The sequence below is a fragment of the Canis lupus genome, chromosome 26 (assembly GCF_003254725.2).
Source record: "Canis lupus dingo isolate Sandy chromosome 26, ASM325472v2, whole genome shotgun sequence".
In the NCBI taxonomy this organism is placed as follows: domain Eukaryota; kingdom Metazoa; phylum Chordata; class Mammalia; order Carnivora; family Canidae; genus Canis; species Canis lupus.
In genome coordinates this window covers 9393332-9412320 of record NC_064268.1, presented here as the reverse complement: position 1 = coordinate 9412320, position 18989 = coordinate 9393332, and the positions used below count along the sequence as shown (strand labels likewise).

The following is an 18989-nucleotide window of genomic DNA, read 5'->3' as shown; positions in this document are numbered from 1 at the left end:
GCATAATTGTTCTCCTTGTGAGGTGTAATGTCTTTATGTCAGAAAATTAATAATATAGCACTCAGCTAGTTTATTTTTTTATTTATGTTTCCTTAACTTTGCTTAGAAGGTTATTAAAAGTACAAATATTTCTTGAATAAAGTTTAAAAAATAGAAACTCTGGGATTCTGTACTCTGTCTTTATGAAACCTCATAAATTGAACTTGGGATTCAGGACTTACTTTCCACTAGACAGATTTAGTATTGTTACAAATGAAACATTTAAGAAGTTTGGCTGGCTCGGTTGGTAGAGCATGTGACTCTTGATCTCAGGGTCAAAAGTTGGAGCCCTGTGTTGGGGGTGGAGAGGTCTTTTAAAAAAAGGCGGGGGGGGGGCATGAATGACTCTAGACATCACTTAATCCAGTAGAACTACTCTCTGTGATGATAACTTGTGCTATCTAATCAGCAGCCAATTAGCTACATGTGATTATTTTAGTTATTTAAAAACAAATTTGAAAAATGAGTTTAAGATTTTCATTAAGAGCAGAGTCAGACTCAAAATTTATGTCAAGTCTTTTAGACCAAGTCAAGTGCCTAGACAGTTTGGGGCATCTGAAAGTTAACCTAATAAATATGATGGTGAAGAATGGCCTCTTAGTAAGCAAATGAATTAGAAGAAAGACACTGACTTTATAGACTCAGGGGACCATGGAGTTCAAGAAAAGCAATTATTAGCACATTATTCTTCCCAGCTCCCAGAAGACAGGCATGGGCTCTTCCTAAAAACACCCAGAGAATATCTTGCCGCAATTTTTCTTGTTAATATGTTCCAATGTGTATTAACTCTTACAGTTAGGGAGACCTTTTCAATGTATAAACAAAAGTGTTTTGTTTAATCTAATCTGGGTATTAACAAATATTAATGCCTGCTATGCCATTGGCAGTGGATGCACAGGTGATCCTAGCACTGACTCTTTGCCTCGCCCTTCCCTCTTTTAAAAGATACACGTATGGGGCACCTGGCTAGCTCAGTTGGAAGAGTGTGCAACTCTGGATCTTAGGGTTGTGAGTTTAAGCCTCATGCTGGGCATAAAGCCTACTTTAAAAAGATATGTATACATTTTAAAATACATATACAATTGGAGATAATGAGTTAGGCTGGAATGTTGGTAGCCTTTGGCCCTACAGTGTCAAGCATTGCAGAATTGCTTCACGTGCCTAACCCTCCGCATAACATTTCTGTGGGACATGCTGGGTATCACCTATGCTGGTGACTCTTGGTAGTCTTGCCCGTTAGACTGCTGGAGTTAAGAGTTCCTGATCTCAAAGCAGTGCTTGTTTCTTCCTGTCAGTCCCCTGTTTGTCTATATTTGCTCACATGTCCTATAAAGAACATGAGAAACTATTTTGGAATTGTTTCTGAATATAGGCTTCACTTTTCTGGGATTTTGGGATGAATTTTAGAGAAGGCTGGAAGTCATATGTTGCTAGGGATGTGTTTTGAGAACACTGCTCAGCTCTTTGCCACATCATGGTTAGATTTGTGTCTTTGTGCTGTCAGTAGTCACTGGAAGCAATGAACTCATCTTACTGTGATTTTGATTCTCAAATTGCTGTTTTGGGAATACATGAATAAATGAATTTACACCTGATCTCCTGTTTGGTATCAAGGTATGGTCCTTGCTAAGATTTATTAAGAATTGGCTTTGACTTCTTATCTTAATGAACACATTTTTACATAGAGTGGCCCATCATATTTCCTTTGAAGTTACTTTAGCTAGTAAAAATCTTTCTAAAGGCTGGGATGCTTTGAAGGGAGTTCATTTTTTTCTACCTTGTTTAGGTAATTCTATCTACTGAATTTCTTAAAGGTGAAAAGGTCTTGAGTAGGGCGGGTCCAGTGAATGAACTGAGTGGCAAAGTGACTTCTGTGACCAGCTGAGGTAGATTATGGTCATTTGTCTGTGAAAATAGAGCCCTGACCTTGCCACATACCTTTACCCAACCCTTTCCCCTGGTCCCAATGCAGTCAGTGCCCATGGGACACTGCACCTGTTTCAGGGCAGTAGCATGGTGAGGTTAGCCGGATGATGGCCTTGAGCTAAAGAGAGAGGTGTGTGTATGTGTGTGAGAGAGAGAATTGTTTCTGCTTATGCTTTTAAGTCCGGAGAATCTAGTGACTGTTTTAAGAGTAAACTTAATTAGATTTTAAAATAATGTATACAGCTGTGTTATATAAATAAAATGCCAGTCTGACTGGTAAGCAATGATTTCACACTTAGATTTTCAAGAAAATGGATGGTTTAAATGGAGTCAAACATAGAGATTGGTATAACCATAAATTACACACTGTGTATCATGAAAGCTCAGCTGATGAGGCACAGAGGAGCAATTGGGACAGTCCTACATGCCGATTGTACACACACCTTTTTCTTTCACTTCAGTTTCCACTGGCTCCCTTGCTCAGCAGTATGCGCACCCTAATGCTACCCTGCACCCACATACTCCACATCCTCAGCCTTCAGCTACCCCCACCGGACAGCAGCAAAGCCAACATGGTGGAAGTCATCCTGCACCCAGTCCTGTTCAGGTAAGGAGAAACTCAGGTCTTGTAGAATTGTATCCTCATTCTATTTACTGAGAATTTTCTAGTGCTAAGTATCCTGCTAGGTACCATGTGACCAAACACCTCACATCCCTGCCTTCTGAAGCCAGCATACAGCTAACTCTGCCTTCTATGTCCCTGGGATTTGGTTTTTGTTGTTACTGTTTTTTTTGTTTGTTTGGTTGGTTGGTTGGTTTTTGTTGTTGTTGTTGTTACCGTTTTTAAGTCACATTAAGATATGTGCTAAGAATGAGGTGATTGGATAAGTCTTAGAAATAACTGAAAAAAAATCTAGTTTAACATTATATAAGGAATTCGGGACCTTTTCTTTTTTTTTAATTTCATTCCTTACAATTATACAGTGAGTTTGGTTTTTGTTTTTTTTTTGTTGTTTTGGGGTTTTTTTGTTTTGTTTTTCTCCCCATGTTAGCTTCTGTAGTCATGTTTGTTAACAGGACAATGAAGGGTCTCTTTGACATCTTTCAGTTCCCTGGGGCAGTGATCTTGTTCTACCTCTGCTTGATTGAGGGCTTGCAACCACCAGCCCTGCCCTTACCACCCTGTACATTCTCTGGTACTTGCCACTGCTCCTCATTTTAGATGGGCCCAGGGGAGCCTGTTTTCATATGTGGAGTTCAGCTCTGTGTGTGACCTTAACTGCTTTTCATTCAAGAAATGGTTGTCTCAGTTCTTTCTTGTCGCTTTGCAGCACCATCAGCACCAGGCCGCTCAGGCTCTCCATCTGGCCAGTCCACAGCAGCAGTCAGCCATTTACCACGCGGGGCTTGCACCAACCCCACCTTCCATGACCCCTGCCTCCAATACGCAGTCGCCACAGAATAGTTTCCCAACAGCACAACAGACCGTCTTTACAATCCATCCTTCTCATGTTCAGCCGGCATACACCAATCCTCCCCACATGGCCCACGTACCTCAGGTAAACCATCTTTAGCCAACTTTCTGTGAAGACCAAGTAGACTATGAAGGTTATCAGATAAGTAGCAAAGAGCCAGATGCTCTGCAAGCTAGGAAACCCTGTGTGTGATGCCATTTGCCTGTCTCCCTTTTCCCCCTCAAATACATGTGATCTGGCCCTAAATGAATGTTGGTGTGGTTTTGTAATGGGATCAGTGAAGTTGCTGATTGGTCAGTCTTTTAATGTTTCCCATCTGAGACCTTAAAAATATCTCTGACTTTGGAATGCAACCCAGTCCTTTCCTTCCTGTGTCTGCTTTGCTATGTTTATATAGCTTCACTGCTATATGTATATACATAATATATATATTCTTTTTTTTCCTCTCCCTCCCTCCTTCCCCATCCTTCCCCCTACACACACACACACACACACACACACACACACACACACACACAACAGAAGTCTGGCAGGGAGATTGGGCCTTCACAAATTCTCAGCTCTCTGAGGTGACTGCCCTGAGCCTGTCAGCTTGAATGTTAGTCACACGAGTTCTAGAGAAATCTCTCCACTTGTTTTCCTTGCCTCTTGATACACCCGCTTTGACCATATGTTGTACTTCTTGAAAGGGCTTGGCCTTGTACATTGGTGCAGTGTAACTAGAAGCTGGAAGCAACTCAGGTGTTCCCATTTTTCTTAAAGAGCAGCCTGGAAGGCATTTTGGAGCTCACCTCCAGCGTAAGCCTCTAATGGTTGAAAGGTGTGGTTGCCATCTCAGTGGTTGCTGGCTGCATCAGCTGCTGACAAAAGTCCAATGCAATCCAGGGCCAAGTTGGATTATCTTAGTAAAGAGCTGCACTGAAGTTGGGCTCTAACACTGTCCTTGAGGCCCTCCCTGGAACTGTTATGGGTGAATCGGCTGTATTTGATGGCTCTTTTTGCTGCTTTCATAACAGAACTCTCTTAGGCAGGTCTAAGCTAGACTGCTCACTGAACTCCATTTCATGTCGAACAGTGCGCCACTGAGGCTCTGGCGTGCTAGGGGCTAGAGATGCGACTCAGTTGGAGCTCACTCTCAGAAGGCGACCTTGTAATTAGAGTTCCACAGGTCTGGGAGGTTTGGGTGTCCTCTGCACAAGTGAGGGTTCTGTAGTGTGGTGCACTGCAGTGGATGATTTGTTTTTGATAGTGGGGAGGGAAGCTGGTTTGCTCAGGTGTGGGCCAGCGTGGTTTGGCTGAATCAGGAGCTTCATGAGAGCTGGGGTCCTGTAGGTGGTTAGCAGAGGCTGGTGGCTAAGTAGGTATGTGAATTTACATGTAAGTTGGGGTTCCTAAAACCTCACTTTTGTGGTTTTGTGCTGAAAGAGAAAAAGGTTAACACTTCTAGGGAAGTCCAGATATGCCATGGGCCCATTTGAATATGTAAGAGAGTAAAAACAGCATTTCATTCAAGGCTTATTGTGGTCTAGAACAAGTGCACAGTATGGGAGGCAGGAAAGGAGGGCTCTTCCTGGCCCTGCCATATTCCCCCCCGAGCTGGGATCCAGCGATTTAAGCTGGCTTAAACCCTTTCCAACCTGACAGTGAGACCAGGTTGCACTCACTATCACTTGGGTTTAGGGACACAGGGCTGGCCCAGATAAATTCACATTACTCCTCCCCATTTCATTGGAGCTATTTACTGCAGCCTCTTCCTCCTGCTCAGTCAGCTTATCTCTTAGAATAAAGACTGTCACTTCTCGCTGCCCCGACTCATTCTTCACAGAGATGTGCTGATGAGCAGGCAAGAAACAGAAGGGAGGAGCAGACCACAAGAGGGCTAAGTAATTCCCATGTAGATTACTATCATCACCTGTTTTCCTATTTAAAAGGGAAGTTATCTTTAAAACTACTTCAGGCCCCACTCAGAAGCCAGATTCTGAAGCATCATTGCATCTTATCTATTAAGTTGAGAAAGCTGCCCTTGGATCAGATATCTGAGCTTTGTAACAGTCTTGCCCCACATACATAGAATCCAGCAAACAGAAATGTTGAAGGCTAGGATGTTGCAGCCCTTATTTTTACCCAGACTGTTGGGCGCCTGCTCCTTCAGCCTTACCGGACCTGCTAATGGGTGAAGCATGTCTGTAGGTCAGTTGATGATCCACTAGGGAGTGTCCCCTAGTGAGAAAAGAAAGGGCCCTGGGGGGCCCCCTGTTGGCCTTTCCTGCCCCAGCCCAGTGAAAGGAACACAGTTGACATGTTGTTTAAGCTGGAGATGTTGCCTGTATGCGTAAAAGAGCTCTCTGTTTCAGGCTCATGTACAGTCAGGAATGGTTCCTTCTCATCCAACTGCCCATGCGCCAATGATGCTAATGACGACACAGCCACCCGGCGGTCCCCAGGCCGCCCTCGCTCAAAGTGCACTACAGCCCATTCCAGTCTCGACAACAGCGCATTTCCCCTATATGACGCACCCTTCAGGTGAGGCGTGTGTGTGCAGGGGCCGCCGGGCACCCCAAAGCATTCTGCTCGCACAGGTCGAATGGCAGGCAGGGCCAGCGCTTTAAGCCCCGCATTTGAGAACTAGCAAGACCCGTCAGAGTGTGCACAGTAGGGACTGTGACGATCAGTTCAGTGTCAGGGCCTGAGGCTTCCAGGAGCCGACCGAGTCTGTGTGTGTTCTGATGGTATACAGGATTTGGCTTGATGAGAAGCAGCAGCAGCATTCTGTGTGGCTGATGCATGCTTAGGACTCAGTTGGCCTTCCTTGTTTATAATAGGCTGTACAGGGCAGCGTTTTCCTTCCTTAGTCCCCCCGCCCCCAGTCTGACGGGGGTGGCTACCACCATGGCAGAGTTTGATTGTAGCTCTGGAGAATACTACTGAATAGAAAGTGTGCTGTGTGTGGATTGGTTTTGAGTGTAGCATTAGCTCCAGCGTATGCCCTGACAGGGAGAGAAGGCCCCGTGATTGTGCTCTAATACTTGATGGCTGCCATGGCAATATTTCACAGTCTAACCTGTTACTCTGAAAGCAATACTGATGCTTGGCTAGTATTTGGGGAGGGGGTATGTTAAGGACTTTTTTTCTACCCCATGAGCAACAAGTCTTCTGGGAGTTTTATCTGAAGTGGTTTTACATCTGACTGGTTTGTTTCTACTCCCCCACCTACCCCTCCCCCTTTTGGTGCAGATGGGTGGGGGGGGAGAGTGAATTAAATTTTGAGCCTTGTTGAGCTAGCACAAGGATAGATTACAGTCATGTGCTGCAGAGACACTAGGCTAATGTGTGGTGTTGCCAGTTCTCTGTTTAAATATCCGCTTTTCTTTTTTACAGTACAAGCCCACCACCAACAGCAGTTGTAAGGCTGCCCTGGAGGAACCGAAAGGCCAAATTCCCTCCTCCCTTCTACTGCTTCTACCAACTGGAAGCACAGAAAACTAGAATTTCATTTATTTTGTTTTTAAAAAATATATGTTGATTTCTTGTAACATCCAATAGGAATGCTAACAGTTCACTTGCAGTGGAAGATATTTGGACCGAGTAGAGGCATTTAGGAACTTGTGGGCTGTTCCATAATTCCATATGCTGTTTCAGAGTCCCGCAAGTACCCCAGCTCTGCTTGCTGAAACTGGAAGTTATTTATTTTTTAATGACCCTCGAAAGTCATGAACACATCAGCTAGCAAAAGTAACAAGAGTGATTCTTGCTGCTATTACTGCTAAAAAAAAAAAATAATAATCAAGACTTGGAACGCCCTTTTACTAAACTTGACAAAGGTTCAGTAAATTCTTACCGTCAAAATGACGGGTTATTATTTATAAATCAAGTTTGATGGAGTGATCACTGTCTACAGTGGTTCAACTTTTAAGTTAAGGGAAAAACTTTTACTTTGTAGATAATATAAAATAAAAACTTAAAAAAAATTAAAAAATAAAAAAAGTTTTAAAAACTGATACCAAGTTAGTGTGTGTTTGTATAAGCTTAAGATATTTCTGTTATAGGATACTTCGTATCAAGGCAGGAGGGCTGAGTGTGCTTTCTTAAATGTCCTGGAAGGTTAGTTGTCAAATGACTTTTCTTCTTCACCTTTAGTTCTGGTTCAAGGTATCTCTAGAAAAAGACAAGACTGAGACATTCTCTTTGGTGGATAAAGGTCCGCTCCAGGAGGAGGAAGGCTGGCCAGAGCTGGGCAGCACTGAGATCCCACATCCTCAGCCTGACGCTGGTTCTGTAAGCTTCCTTTTTAATATCTCCTGAACACAGATGAGTGGTGTTAGTCTGAAGTCTTCGTGATTCACACATCTGATTTACCAGTAGGGGGCAGGCGATACTTTTTAAAAAGAAACTGGTAAATCCAAAGGGCTGAAAAGCTAAAACCGTGCAGGGATGTACAAAGTAGCTTACTGCTGTAGACTCTCAGCATTGCTCATGTTCCCCATTTGTGGGAGGACAAAGGGAAAAGCAAGTAATTGAGGAGAGCAAGGATTTTGAAGAAACCATAGTCCTGTTACGAGAGCCTTTAGATATTGTGGCAACAAGATTCTGAAAACTTTTTAATTCATGTGTAGCAATTTGTACATTATAGCAAAATTTGCATTATTTGAGAATAAGTTACTTGTACAGTACATAAACAATACATAAAAATTTGCCAATACCTTCTGCCTATAATGATACAGAATGGATCCATTTATTATGTTATTATTACATTGTGCTACTTATTCCAAACACTGGGTGTCAGATGTGTCCTTGTTAAGAGGCAGTGGATAATATACTATCAAGTTCCTCTAGCCTGTGGGAGATGTTAGAGCTCATATGACATTTGTGATGAGACATAGCCCTGAATTAAAAGCATGAAGGAATCTCAGATGACACTTAGGGAAAGAGTTCAAGGCCTTGATTTTACATTAAGAAACTGTTATGTAAAAATAGTGTTCTCTGGCCTAAGATTTTAATGATTGCTATTCCTTTTTCCTACACGGTCCAGAAATGATCAAAGGCAGAAGATTTATACCAGATAAAGCCATATGGATTGCTGGTCTAAAATTCAAGGCAGGTTAGTTGACTTAATTCTTTGGTGCTGGTGACTATTAGTTTCTAAAAGTTTATTCAAGACAGAAGAAAGGAAGTGATGGTGTTGGGAGCAGTCAAGCTATCCTTGTCTGTAATTAGAGATAAGAGATCGTGGTGCTTACTGTCCATTTGGCACTCAGAGCCTGGGCTCTCAGTGGAGGCTGTTGGCTTGGCTTCTTGCTGCCAGCAGCTGTCACGTTGGGGCCAGGAGGGTGGTGGGGTATGCTGTGACCGTGGCAGGCTGGCTATAGCCAGCAGGATCATTTCCTGTGAAGGCATCAAGCCCAGGGACTCGCTACTCCTTTTCCTCCATCTCGACCTGCTCTAGCAGAAACAAAAGGCATTGGCTCAGTGTCACTTCTTCCCAGTCTATGAGGGGGCTTTTTTTCAGAATGTATTTGAGCTGTCCTGGTAAATTGGACATGTTTAAAAAGTGTTTTTCTTGAGCATTTTATACTGTAGTCTGGAGGTGGGTGATTTCCAATTTTCTGTCACAGTCAGAACGTGTTCTTTGTAGCCAGTGGATGAGAGCTGCTAGTTTGCTGTGCCTGGCACTGCCTGAGAATTGTATGGTGAGAAGCTCAGAAGCGAGTGCCCCTGGCTTAAAAATGTCAAATCCCAGATTTTTAGATCCCATCCCTTCTAGTGAGAGGGAGGGGGCTTCCTTGGGTTGTTGCCTACTTGGCCCCTTTCCTGTATCGATAAGGGGACAATCTGTACCAGTGACTTCTAAGCATTGACTTCCTGTGACGAGCTTTCTCTAATAGAAATCCAGAATAGCGCTTACTTCTCTGGTTCACACTTAGCATCCGTTACATAGAGAGACCTGCTTGATGTGTAGAAGGAAAGAGGTGTCCTTAGAAAAAGACCACAAATCTGGATCGGATCTGCTTTACAATCGTTTTTAAAGTAGTGAAGAGGTGACACCGCTTGCTCCCTCCACTCATCCCCACCCCCACAATGAAAACCCAGAAAATTCTAGAAGCAAAAGTCTGACTTCTGGAAATACAGAGAATGGCTGGAGGGAGCAGACCAGACCCTCACCCCAAAAAAGGCAAGCAGTAGTTAGAGGCTAAGACTGATGTATCTATAAATGTTAAGGTGTGCTAAACTCCTAGTTTTCTAGAAGCCACTTTGGTGAGCCTGGTGGCTATATTGAATGGCTCTGCTGGCACCCCAGAGTCACTGCCCCCCTTGTTTCTGAGCCTCTGCATGAAAGTTTTGGGAGGAGCCAGCCGCCCTGTGAATTGTATTACTGGTGAAAGGAAAGTATAGATGGAGATTGGACTTTAGGACCCCCTGGGCTGTTGGAGATGATGTGTGCCCATGTGTTCATGCACACGCATTCCTCATCAAATGAAGCAGTACGCAGCTGGAACAGAAACTGATTGTGGGCTGTTAAAAGAGTTTCTCATTAGCTGTGGCACCAGACTCCTAGCTCCTATTTTGGCTCAAGATTGAGCCTAAAACCTTGTAGAATAGTTCATAAGCCACTAGATGCCTGGGGGGCTCTGAGCCAGCCCTGTTGGTGAAGGATTTACCAGAAGATAGGGCCTAGGAGCCCTTCCTCCCATTTTGCTTGTCCCTCCCTTGCCCCTTAGTTAAACTAGTTGAATTCTCACCATAAAGCTGCTGTAAACCACAATCCAGTTTTTTATTCATAAGGCACCAGGGTAGAATTCTCCTTGCCACCCTCCTATTTCAGTAATTGCCTGAATTTCCCTGAAAGGGTGACAAAACTTCACTTCCCTACATTTAAGAAGGACAGTGGCTACTCAGCAGCAGGTGACTGTCCTGAGGATGAAAAAGACATGGAAGCCAGGCATGCTGGCTCAGACCGGGAACTTGTCAAGTAAGGTTTGCATAGCTGTCTCTGTTGCCTGGGTATTAAAGAGTGCAATGAAATAAGCAATAATTGAGTTTTGAGACCTGAATCCTTTGAAAAATTAATCTGAGGTAAAATGTTTAAAGTCATTTTTAACCTTGAGCTTTGTCCAAACTAAAGCTGCAAGTCAGAGCAGAATTGGTGTGTTCACCTATGGCATGGGTGATGGCAGACCTGCCATGTGGGCTGAGGCTACAACAGGCAAACCAATATGAGAATCCAGGGCTTGTTAGTGTTTTGGGCTTCCTGACGACCCACCCCACCCCACCCCCGAGAATCTGCCATCGGCTGTGACAATGTCAGTGAAAAAGAGAACCAAGGTTCCACCGCCAGCTCTGGCCCTCACCCCACCACCTCCTATAAGAGGGACGGGGCCTGGTCCTAGGGACTCAGGGCAGGAACTAGTGGCATCTGCGAACAAGAACTACATCTGTAAACAATGAGGAGAAAGCCAAGTGGTGGATGGATGAAACTTATAGGAGGCCCTTCAACAGGCCTAATAGAAGGGTCACATCCAAACTGGAATGAGCAGTTAACAGTGTCCCTTAAAACTCTCTCTGGAAGGAAGGAAAGTAAGTTACATTCACAAGTTCACATCTCTGCTTGCTTGTGTTCCTCAGGGGCATGTGTGAGGCTGGGGATTCCTCGCTGCCCATCAGAGAGGTGTATACTGATTGTCTATGGCCCGTAGATGGCTCCGGGAGGAGGAGTCCATTTCGTAGTCTGAGTCCCGGGCTCGACTGGCAGGTTCAGGCTCCAGGTGCCGTAGGCTGTTGGCCAGCTCCTCGGGCGAAGGCACCAGGTGGAATATCTGCTCTGGGGGAGAGGATCGGCCTGGGAGACCCTCTGGGCCAAGCCCCCGTGGACAGCCAGAAGAACTAAGGTGGGGAAGGCCCAGCTCCGAATCCCAATGAGCGAGGGAGAACGGAAACAGGACAGTGTTGGAGGAACCTGGGGGACAAGGGACCAAAAGAGAGACCAACATGTGACAGGGTGTAGATGCTGGAAGAACACAAAAACAGATCTCTATGCTCCTAGGCTTGCAGCAAGCTTTTACCCTTTACCTGGGTCCCTGTGCCACCCACCCCCTTTATCAAGGGTCACACCTGGTGGCTGAGAGACGACTACCACGTAGCTGGACAAGCGGACATCACAGGCAGCTCCGCACTCCAGTGGGATGGGGGAGCGCTGGAAGTGGTGTAGCATGTCCACAACAGAGGGGAAGTGCAGATGCTGCACTCGGCACTGGCCCCGCTCAGTCAGCGACAGGCGCAGGTGCTACGGGAGGAGAGCAAAGTACGCTCAGGCACTGGCCTGAGGGCCTTGACCTTGGGGTTGGTGGGTACGGTTCCACCTACCATGCCCCATACCTTGGCTATGCCTTGGAAGTTGAATGTGAGCACATATTCTCCACGCCGTGTCTCACTCTGCCGTACCAGAAACACTCCATGAGCATCAGGACCCTGCAGCTGAACCAGCTGAGCCGCCTTCACCCGGGAGATGGGGCCATGGAACCAGGGGTAACAGGACAGGAAATGATCTGTTTTCTGACAGGCTGGGTCCAGCAGCCCCCCAGGAGAAGCACCTGGTAGACAAAATGGGTGATGGTGACACCCCCCCACACCACCCCCCATTGCATACCTTCTGTCTTGGGCTGAAGCTGATTCCAACTTACATGGAGGATGGAGGCCTGGACCCACTCACCTTGGTTCAGGGAATCTGTGCTTCCCCTTGGAGAGGTGGATGTGCCAGGCTCTAGGGCTGAGGGAATATGCATCTCTGGGTCTGTGCTCTCCAGCCTGCTGAAGAGGCTGAGATTAGGATCTGGGTAAACCAGAGGAGCAGGAAAAACTTCCAGAAGTAGGGTCCTCCCGTCTGGGGCCTCACCCGTGGCCTGTGCACTCCCGGAGCTCAGCCATCCAGGAATTCAGCTGCTGCTCATCCCCCACTTCAAAAATGATGTCTGTCCGGTCCTTCACCTGGCAGGGAGGAAGGGAACAGGTATGTAGATACCTCCGGTGTGTAGGTGTGACTCCTGGGTGTGAAAAGTTGTCACTCACCTTTAAGACAAAGGTGTAGAGGTTGTCCGGCATCTCGAGGCGTGTGCATCGCCGCACCTCCTGGATATTGGAGCAGGCTGCTTGTAGCTTGGGCTTTGAACTCTAGGAGACCAAGGTAGGGCACTTGAGGCTTGTCCCTGACGGCCCTTCACCCACACAGGCCTCTTTTTTTTTCCTGTGTCTCCCCAGGGGCTCAGCTGGGTGAGTGAGTACTCATGGTGCTGCCAAGCAGGTACCCCAAACCTGGAGAAAGATCTAGCATTCTGGCTTGCATGAGCCTGCCAAGGGCCCTTCTCCTGTAGCCTCTTAAGCAGTAGCCCCACACCCCAAACACTGAGGTCCTCAGAAACCTATGTTACCTGAAGGCCACCCCCACCCTGTCCTTTTATCTGAAGCTATCTCTGTCAGGTGTTTGCCTGCTGACATCTGGTTCTCCTTCCCCTGGTAGAGCAGAGATCTCCCCGTAACCCAGCCACATCACAATGGCTGCTGACGACCTCATCAAAAAAAGCCCAGAGAGTGGACATGAGGGTATCCGTTCAAAGTCACATTTCCCTCTGTGGTGCTGGGGGACCCAAGGCCTTTGTCGTACCTCTGGTCCCTCTGCCGACCCTCATCAGTTCCCCATTAGTGCAGGCCATAGGAAACATACTCTTATCACATCTTAGAGAAGAAACTCAGGTCTTCGAGGTGAACTCCTTTGCCTAAGGGAGGGTAGATGGAGTTTCCACCTCCCTCCTACAACCTAGAACCTCTAGCCTATAGCCTAGAACCTCAAACTGCCACCCTAACCTGTCTTCAAGTCTGAGGACAAGGAAGGGTGGATTTGGCTGCAGGGCGGGGTTCGAAGAGTAGCTTAGCCACAGGCTCTTGGGGCTTCTGCCAATATCCCTAAAGGGGCAAAGCCTGGTATGGCTGGCCTCAGAACCAGCTGGAAACCTACACAAAACCTTGGGCCCAGGGGTCTCCCATGACATCCAACATACACAGGACAGGGTTCAGAGTGCATGGAAGGTGGTCTCCTATGTTTTGCCAGTGAGAGTTCCTCTTCTGGGTCTTGATTGAACCTGGCTGAAGGTAGGGGCTGACCTTGCAGATGCCTGTTCCCAGGGAGCAGGAAGCTCTGGGGTATCCTAGAACACAGGAGCCAGCATCTCTGGGGCAGCAGTTTCTCAAAAAAGAGGTCTTCCCTCCTTGCCCCCTCCCCTATCTCTTCCTCTTCCTCTTGTGATAAGAGTGCCAAGATTATTTCTCTGGGGTCATGAGATGATCAATGGCTGCTTTGAGCAGGAGCCAGAAGGAGATAAGAATGGAGGAAGGAGCCAGAGATGATGGGGGGATGGACAGAGAGGCTCAACTGGATGCCCATTCTCCAGTACTTCTCTTCCCAAGGGGCCTGGAGACAGCCAGGCCCATCTGGGAAGGACCAGCCCTACCAAGCCAATGCCCGGCAGGGGCAAGGAAATGGAAACAAGCCAGGCCCAAAGGCTAGTTCCTGGCACTGTGGCTTTGAAGGACTCTGACCACATCTTGGGCAGAAGCTGCCTTGTCAAAAAGTAATACAAGAATCCATCCCCAAAGCCATGTGTGTAACTGCTTGGGACATGGAGGCACCAGACACCTCTGATAGGATGGTGACACCAGGGCTAGGCCACCTGCTGTCAGCCACTCCACATCCACAGGAGGGCTGGTGAACAGTAAGGTAAGGAGCAGCAGGACAGGAGAGGGTTGGCCAAACTGGGGCTCTTCCAGTCCAGGCACCTGCCGCCACCAATCTGAAGGGAATAACAACTCTAGGAACCCCTGACATATACCATGGTGGACTGCCTCATCTTACATCTTATAAAGGAAGGAGCAAGCTCAAAGAGGTGGCCAGTCCCAGCCCTAAGTGACCAGCACTAGCCAGGGGGTTTTATCTTTCAGGTTTCTCTTAGATGGCCCCTAGATCCCAGTGTCTCAGCCTTGGAGTCTGGGCAATGTGGGGAGCACAGGAGTCTCGTGCAGTACTGGCATGGGCCCTGGGTGTGCTGGAGTGCATATGGCTGGCAGCTTTCACAGCCAGCCAGCCTCTCAGAGCCTCCGTTTCCTTTCTGCAAAATGGGTAAGGTGTACAAGAGCTGTTTCTTTCCTTCTCCTACTTTTGAAGTTGGCTCTGCCTGGCCTCAAGTCTCCCCACTGGCCCTGGGCCCTCAGGATCACTGGGAGGAAGTAGGCCAGGCCAAGGAGGAACAGACCTAGTCTCCCTTTCAGTTCCGCTCTGGGCCCTGGCCCCAGGGTGAATGCTGAGATTAACCAGCAAAGCCACTGGTTTCACTCTGAATGTGGGGCCTCCATGCCAGCTCTATCCCCAGCAGCTGAGGAACTGCTGACCTGGCAGGCAGTGGTGAAGAGGATTCCCCCACCTCCCCCACAGCCACCCCTGGCTGCACAGATGCTGGCTCCCATCTGCCCCCTGGCTAAGATGACACAGATTCTTCCTAACCCCTCCCAGGCAGCCTGGGGGACAGTTGCTCCCAGCCAGCCCAGTTGTCTCCCCCATTGCCACACAGCTAAAGTATCATACTACTGTGCTGCCTGATGGTGGAGAGGGGCCAGAGGCTCTGCTCAGACTGCAGTGGTGGGTAAGCATGGGGCAGGATAAACCCTGCCTGTGGCCACAGCTCTAGCTGGATAGTCTAGAGCAGGATTTGAGAGCACTGGCCATGTATGGAAGGACCAATGGATTCCTTCCCTGTTGAGAGGTGTGATATGGGACAGAGCTGAGATGGTGAGCTGAGCGCAAACCCAGGGGCTGTTTCAACAGCTACAGGAACATTAGGGGGCTTCAAGTTCCCCTCTCTAGCATGCCCTCTACCCCACCTGCTGAGTCACACTTGGGAGACTGAAATGGCCAAACCACTCCAGATAATGTGGTATAAACAGTAGCATGTCACTCACTACATCCCATCCTGGGAGCAAGTTTCAGCTCCCAGCATCCACAAAGCTAGCTGCTTTCCTATGGCCACTGTGGCTCCAGGGGGAATAACCCATTTCTTTCTTCACCCTGGGTGCTAGAAAGCTCAAAGGCAAAGATGCAGGTCAGCTCTGATACTATCTCCACAGGAGGGCTCGCACTTCTATAGCTGACTTTAAGGCTTTATACTTCTCTTACCCCTCTAGATGTTAGTGTTTAGTCCTGTCCCTGCCACTTCTTACAGAACCCTGGCCAAGCAGGTCCACCTACCCATCAGTTTTATCACCTATATTTATTAGTTCATGAGAAACACAGAGAGGCAGAGAAGCAGGTTCCCTGTGGGGAATCCGACTTGGGACTCGATCCCAGAACTCTGGGATCACACCCTGAGCTGAAGGAGTTTTATCATCTGTAAAGCAGAGATATTTAATAGTTGCTGTCTCCTCCCACAGTTGCTATGGTGCCTGGGTGAGCTACTGCAAATGGGGGCGGGGGGGGGGGAGGCCTGACAAACAGCTATTAAATTTTTAAGCTGGGGTATGAGGCCACCCAAGGTGGGTAAAGCCTGGGGTCCACTGTGTTGCATTACTACAGCTTCCCCTCAAAATGGCCCAGGGACTGGATACACACCTGCCTTCTTTCAGCCCATCCTGCAGTGAAATCCACAGGTAACCTAACCTACCTATGTATATTTGTATAAGTGCCATGATGAACTTAAAGGAAAAACAAAAGAGTGTCATTTATATTAAAATGTATTTCAATATAACTATGCAGACAACACATAGTTGTCTCAAGTGCTTCTGAGTTTGTTTTAAAAAGATCAAGAACATAAAGGAGCCAGAGAGCAGGGTGAGCCTAAGAGAACAATTAGTCTATTCAGTGGACATTAAAACCAGGAGAAAGTTCCATGTGTTTCTCTAAGACTGCACCATTCTGGCTCTAGGTTTGTCAGCTCTTGTACTTTTAGAGGGTGGCATGGACATCCCTACCTCTACCTACAGGTTTACCAAGTATTCCCCGACCCCCATTAACCCACAGGCCCCCTTACCCCCACCCATGGGGCTTTGGCCTTCAAAACAGCCGGGGGGTTGAGAATGACAGCTGGAACCAGACCTTCCCCCTTTGCTGTCAGTCTTGTTTTCCCTCCTGCTGTCACCTGGAAACTCCTGTGATCTGCTGCTGTTCCCCATGAGCAAAGTTAGGCCGGGATGGCCCTTCCAGCATCTTCCAAGGTAACAGGCTAAATCTGACTCTGCCATGTCCTCACAAGCAGAGGGACTGTCACAGCAGAGGGACTGAACTCCAGGTGCTGGAACCCCAGCAAGAACAAGGGAGACAGATGCCCAACATGAAGGAGACAGTAAGCACCCAGATAAGCAGGTGGGGGAAGCAGTGAAGGGCCACAGAAACAATGTGGACTCACCTCAGCTAAGAGGAGAGCATAGCTGAGCTTCCCTGGCACCAGGATGGCCCTTCCAAAGGCCCTGGGGTGGGAAAGCACACAGGTGCCTGAGGAGGCTGATGGGACTCATGCACACAGTGAAGTGGTTACAGTAGGGCCCCAGAAGTCCCTATGGGGTCTTGAGGTTGTAGGAGTCAGTTTGGTTTGTTCTAAGGCAGAGATGTGAAAATGGCAGCTGGATATACAGATCAGAAGCCCTTGGGAGCTCATGCTAAATACCTCAACAGCAGCATACCTGCTAGTTGAGCCAGACCAACTCTCACCACTCCCTCCATGGGAAGCTGGGAGGGAAGGCAGCACCTAATTCACACCCAAATAGCAAAGGGCCTGGCACGGAGGGCCCAGTGGTGTGGGCAGGGCAGGTCCTTTCAATGACCTTATTCCATCCACTGCATCCTACCTGGCCACAGGGGAAGCCCTTATCCAGTGAAAGCCTTGAGGAGAGGCCTCTCACCATCTCCCAGACCACAGTAGCCCCCTGGCCGTCTTGTCTCTCCCACGGCTTTTTGGGCCCTTACTCCTCTCTACAAAACACAGCAGTGGGACAGGAAGTAGAATACAGTGTACAGTTGGAGGTCTAGGTCCAAGCCACAGCAGGACCTAGGTTCTGCCACAGTACCCATGGCCTCTAGGCAGCATCTCAGTGGCCTGGAGCCCAGCTCCAAGTGGTTAGAGGAGTCCTAGCTCCACCACTTAGTACCTTTGGGATCTTGGGCATAGCACTAACTATAGCCTCAGTTTCCTGTAACTAGATCTTGCTGACCTCCCAGGAATAGAGGGAGGATGGGATGTGGTATTAGATGAGGGCTTGAAAACTTAAAAGACTCAGAGAAAATTCTAGATCCCAGTCATAGATGGCTAAATCCCCTCATTCCCACCCAGAGCCTTTGAATGAGTGCTACCTGGATGAATGAACAAAGGGTAAAACTGGAAAGTGCTCAATCAAGTCTTACCAATGGGTATCAAAACACCAGCCTAACTACAAAAATAATAATAATAATAATAATAATAATAATACCCTGACTTGTCTCCTCCTGCCCCAACCACCAAAAAAAAAAAAGATTTTAGTCAGGGATCTCCAGCCAGGAGGGAGACAACTCATACAAATCTGTCTCTGAGCTACCTGGCAGCCAATGCAAAGAGGGATTCTCCAAGACAGGGTGGCCTCCTGCGCATGGAGAATCCCATGCACAATCTATGGAAGGCTCTGGGATATACCCAAGCAGAGAAACCTATTAAAAGCACATGTTCCCATGACTCCAGCTACCCAGTGTCTTACTCAGAAAGCTCTCTAGGACCCGCACAATTACCACACAGCAACCTTCCCATTCCGGGTTTGGGGATTAGTCCTGGCCTCTCAATTCTGCCTTGTTCTCTATGGACAAGTGATACCTGTTCCACCTGTCTTCACTTGTTTAAGACCTAACAATACCACTACCCTCCCATGAGAATCTAGTGATAGTGTACAGAGATGCTTCCAGTGGGTATGGAAAGGTCCTGGGGGATGAACGCAGGCCTTAGGAAGATTCAATCTCAGAAGCAAAAGGTCCCTCTCTGTGGAAGCCTTCCTCGTTAGTCTCCCCATCCCACTGCAGTCAGCCTGCACAGCTGTCTCCCCACTTCGACACCGTGAGCTCAGGAAGGCCTCCCTTCTCTCTTTGCATCTTTGTCTTCAGTAGGGCACAGAGTAAGTGACTATGTAAGTGTTTGCTGAGCAACACCCCCCCACCCCCACCCGCCCAAGTGGAAAAGGTGGAAGGAAAGGCACTGGAGGCTAAGAGCACAGCAGGGGCCAATGCTCAGAGGCCAGAAGGTACAGCCAAATCCCTCAGATGGCAGAGGAGTTGGCTGTGGCTAGAAATGCTGGCAGATGTCCCTTCATGAGCACCTGTTACATGCCAGCCCTGGGGCTTGGGCTGTCCACCAGTGGCTCCCGGACTGTTGAATTCATAAGCCACCACCATTTAAAAATTTTTTCCAATTCCACAAAGATTATATTGAAGAATGGAAGTCCCAGGATCAAGGAAGCAGGAAGGTCATTGTCCCAGTATAAGGGACAATCCTAAGTATGGTG

General features: G+C 47.7%; 2 protein-coding genes across 13 annotated transcripts in view; one reads left to right on the top strand and one right to left on the bottom strand.

Moving 5' to 3' along the window:
- The window catches only part of ATXN2 (ataxin 2), a 115220-nt gene extending 107782 nt beyond the window's left edge, over positions 1-7438 (top strand). For 7 of the 11 annotated variants that reach the window (XM_025473966.3, XM_025473962.3, XM_025473963.3 and 4 more), the window contains 4 exons: positions 2427-2572; positions 3297-3524; positions 5795-5963; positions 6819-7438. In XM_025473966.3, coding sequence (XP_025329751.1) covers positions 2427-2572; positions 3297-3524; positions 5795-5963; positions 6819-6847 — 572 coding nt within the window. In that variant the 3' untranslated portion in view covers positions 6848-7438. The remainder of the gene's footprint in view (positions 1-2426; positions 2573-3296; positions 3525-5794; positions 5964-6818) is intronic. The other 4 variants (XM_049101635.1, XM_049101634.1, XM_035706716.2 and 1 more) reach the window with 1 other exon arrangement.
- Positions 7439-8025: 587 nt separating this feature from the next.
- Positions 8026-18989, bottom strand: part of SH2B3 (SH2B adaptor protein 3) — a 28479-nt gene continuing 17515 nt past the window's right edge. Inside the window, exons 2-7 of one of the 2 annotated variants that reach the window (XM_049101637.1) lie at positions 12501-12602; positions 12328-12419; positions 12145-12242; positions 11811-12025; positions 11547-11718; positions 8026-11391 (exon numbers count right to left, since the gene is read on the bottom strand). In XM_049101637.1, coding sequence (XP_048957594.1) covers positions 11096-11391; positions 11547-11718; positions 11811-12025; positions 12145-12242; positions 12328-12419; positions 12501-12602 — 975 coding nt within the window. In that variant the 3' untranslated portion in view covers positions 8026-11095. The remainder of the gene's footprint in view (positions 11392-11546; positions 11719-11810; positions 12026-12144; positions 12243-12327; positions 12420-12500; positions 12603-18989) is intronic. The other variant, XM_035706719.2, reaches the window with a different exon arrangement.